Source organism: Trichosurus vulpecula, chromosome 1 (genome assembly GCF_011100635.1).
Source record: "Trichosurus vulpecula isolate mTriVul1 chromosome 1, mTriVul1.pri, whole genome shotgun sequence".
Classification (NCBI taxonomy): domain Eukaryota; kingdom Metazoa; phylum Chordata; class Mammalia; order Diprotodontia; family Phalangeridae; genus Trichosurus; species Trichosurus vulpecula.
Window position 1 is genome coordinate 108,612,799 of NC_050573.1, and position 3,814 is coordinate 108,616,612.

Here is a 3,814-nt window from a genome sequence, read left to right on the forward strand (position 1 = left end):
TCTGCTTTAAATTTTTGCTTTTCTAATTTGCTAGAAAATTGGACAGGGGAAAAGAAAAAAAAAATATTTTTTCTTTGTTAATTTGTTCCCTCAAAAATTATTTTTTGATTGGATAGAGCACCAGCCCTGGATTCAGAAGGACCTAAGTTCAAATCCGACATCAGACACTTACTGGCTGTGTGACCCTGGGCAAGTCACTTAACCTGATTGCCTCCGGAAAACAAATTTAAAAAACCTCTAATTATTTCTTGGGCACAGTCTATATGCAAGTTATAGTCAAAGAAGAACAACTATTTGGCCTCGTCTTTGAACATTCTCTTTTACGGAGCTCATGACAGTATCTGGACGAGAAACAATGATTTTTCTTCAATCAAGCAAATAGCACACATTTCCTTAAAGCACAAAAATAAAATAGAAGCCAGAATCATAGATTTAGAACAAAAAAAGACATCTTATTCATTCACCTCATTTTAAAGAAGAGGAAACTGAGGTACAAAAAAGTTAAGTGGCATTGATTGTGGTAAGGGTGAAATAATCAGAATTTGAACTCAGGTCCTTGGATTCTAAATTTGGTGTAATTTTCATTGACCAAGAAATGCAGCTCAGATGTATCATTTAAAGTTGCTTAATGTCCACCTTTACAATTCACCATCTTCATAGAATGAAAGTCACTTGTGATATAGAGGAAAATAAATTGAACTTGGAGTCAGAAAGTCTTGCAATCTTGGCTCTGTAAGGTAAGTGATTCACCCAAGCCATGGTTTTCTTCTAAGGACAAGGAAGGTAATGACATTTGAAATGTTTATCTTACAATGTTGTTGGAAATATCAGACAGGATCATATGATGGAAAGGAACTTTCTACATAAAGCTACCAGAATTATCTTTCTTTGTTACAGATTTGTGCACATCTCTCTTTTGCTCCACAATCTTCTGATGCTCCCATACTGATTACTTAATAAAGTTCAAAAACCTTCATCTGACATTCAAGACCTTTTCCTATTTAACAAAAAGCTAATTTTCAAGCTTTAGCTTATATTAGTCTCCACCCACCCACCCCCATTAGAGAAAGTTTAGTGGAGTCAGGAAGCCCTAAGTTCAAATCAATCTTCAGACACTTCTTAGCTGTGTGACCCTAAGCAAGTCACTTAATCCCTGTTTCCTTCAGTTTCCTTATCTGTGAAGTGGAGACAGTAATATCACCTATAAGGCTTAGCACATTTCCTGGCATGCAGTAAATGCTTAACAAATGCATGTTTTCCTTTCTTCCTTCCTTCCTTCCTTCCTGCCTTCCTTTGTGCCTTTGTGCCTTTGTGCCTTCCTTCCTTCCTTCTTGCCTTCCTTCCTTCCTTCCTTCCTTCTTGCTTTCCTTCTTGCCTTCCTGCCTTCCTTCCTTCCTTCTCTGTATGACACAACAAGTGGAATTAGTTTACTCCAACAAACAAGTTTCATGCTTTCTTTCCTCTCTGCCTTGGCTCATACCTTTGAAACATTATCTCTTCTTTTTCTCTACCTATTGAGTTCCTATGCATGCCTTAACATTGGACTTCACTATCTTAGTCTCCCCTGATTCGCACTGGCCTTAAAGATCTTCTGCCAACTATCCTACATGGCAGTAAGTTTTTTTTTTTCCTCTCTGATATATTGAACATATAATGCACTGTGTTACAGTTATCTGGATACTGTATTCTCCTGCTGGACCATAAGCTTCACAAGAATAGAGGCATATCTTCCAAAAAACCTAGAAGAGTTTTCTGCAAATATTAGGTAGTAAATAAATGTTTCTTGAATTAAAGCTCTGTATTGATGTTAACTCTCTCATTTCTTATGCTGTTTTAAATCAAATTCTCATGTTCTGTATTTGAAAGAACAGTTTATCATTGAGAAATAAGAAGTCTCAGGAGAAGAGTAGACTGGACATCCAAAGTAGTTGCTTGCCAATATCTGAAGGGCTATTTTGTAGAGGAGGAAGAAGACTAGTTTTAGTTCTCTTTTGGAACTGAAGAGGAGAAAAGGGGGTCTGAGTTGTAATTAGGTAGGTTTTGACTCACTAAATGGAAGAAAGTGCTAAAAATGAGTTCAATTACAAAGTGAGATTAATGAATAGGCTACTGAGAAAGGAAGTAAGTTCCATGTCATTGAAGGCATTTAAGAAAAGGAGAGATGACATGTATTGAGGGATGTTGTAGAGGAGATTTTTGGTCAGCTACGTATTGAACAAAAAAACTTCTAAAGTCTTTTATGAACATTAGATTTTATAATTCTATGCCATTATTTCAAGTAATGTATTCTTGTAACATTTATCCTGATAAAGAAAATATATTTCTTAGATTCATACTTTTGCACCTATATTTACATAATTGAAAAATGACTGAAGAGTTTAATAATAACAATAACAAAAAACCCTAAATGTTTGAGTGAAATACCATAAAATAACCAATTTGGTTGAATGCTTTTATTTAATTGACAGAAATGCTGGCATCGACCAAATGCTGTTTGCTATTGCTATAATATCCTTTATAAGCATAAGGTTCCATGATTGTGATAGAAAATAATATGTAACTCAATTCAATTTGAAGTAGCTGGTGAAATCCTTATACTTGTTAAACATTTTGTTATTCAAAGAATTATAAGATTATGGTATTTGAGAGAATCTTTGAGATCACATAACCTAACCCTTTTATTATTTTGATTGTTCTTAATTTTTTTTTGTGCTAAATCTTTCTCTTCCATTTCATTCATTTCTGAAAATAACCTTCCCCCTCTTCTCTATCTCCCAAACCCTTCTCTGATACATATATATATATGTATGTATATATATATATATACATACATATATATATATACATACACATACATATGGAGAGAGAGAGATGATGATGATGATGATAACGATGATGACAACAATGATGATGATGGTGATGGAGAGAAATTTTTTCAGAAAAACTTGGAATAGATTGACTGAGTCAGATAATACATGTAATTTTCTACACCCTTTGCTACTAGGTCTACAAAGAAGTGTTTTTCTTTTCTTTTTTTTTAATAGTTGCAATCAATTTATTAAAAGAGATGATTAGTTAGGCATCTGCAATGGTGACTTCAACTTCTACACCTGGTTCAATGCTGATAGATGTGATCTGTTTAACAATTTCAGAAGGACTGTGCAAATCAATAAGGCCTTCGTGGATTCTCATCTGGAACCGATCCCAAGTCTTTGAACCTTCACCGCAAGGAGTTTTTCTGGTTGTGATCCAAAGTGTCTTGGTGGGCATTCGAACAGGTCCCTTCACTTTCAAGTTCTTTTCTCTGGCTCCTCTAATTAGGTCAGCACACACTTTCTCGAGTGATTTCACATTGCGGCTGGTGAGGGTGATTCGGCCCCAGTGAATGGCCACTTCAGGATCCACAAGGGTCTTGCCGGTGTCTTTGAATGCCATGACAATGGAGCGGCTTCCTGACCGACTTATTCCTCGGTGAGAGCGAAGAGCGGTGAGTCGGGAGGAGAAGAGGCAGGGACTGCTGACACCACGCAGCTGCAGCTGGGATAACTTCACCAAAGAGCAGAAGTGTTTTTCTTATCTTTCTTTAAAGACAATCTTGGTCAATATAATTAGAATTCAGTTTTCTATTTTGTTGTTGTTATTTCCATTTATATTGTAGTAGTCATTGTGAATGTCATCTTCCTAGTTCTAGGGAATTTACTCTGGGTCAGTTCATTTAAATCTTCTTAGGTTTCTCTTAATTTTTTGTATTCGTTATTTCTTATTACACAATAATATTTCATTACATTCATGTACCATGCTTTATTTGGCCATT

The 3,814-nt window shown here is 35.5% G+C and overlaps 1 protein-coding gene across 1 annotated transcript; it reads right to left on the minus strand.

Moving 5' to 3' along the window:
• Positions 1 to 3,075: 3,075 nt before the first annotated feature.
• Positions 3,076 to 3,435, minus strand: LOC118833670 (40S ribosomal protein S20-like). The gene has a single exon (XM_036741045.1). The coding sequence runs from the start codon at positions 3,433 to 3,435 to the stop codon at positions 3,076 to 3,078; it is 360 nt and encodes a 119-aa protein (XP_036596940.1).
• Between the last annotated feature and the right edge of the window lie 379 nt (positions 3,436 to 3,814).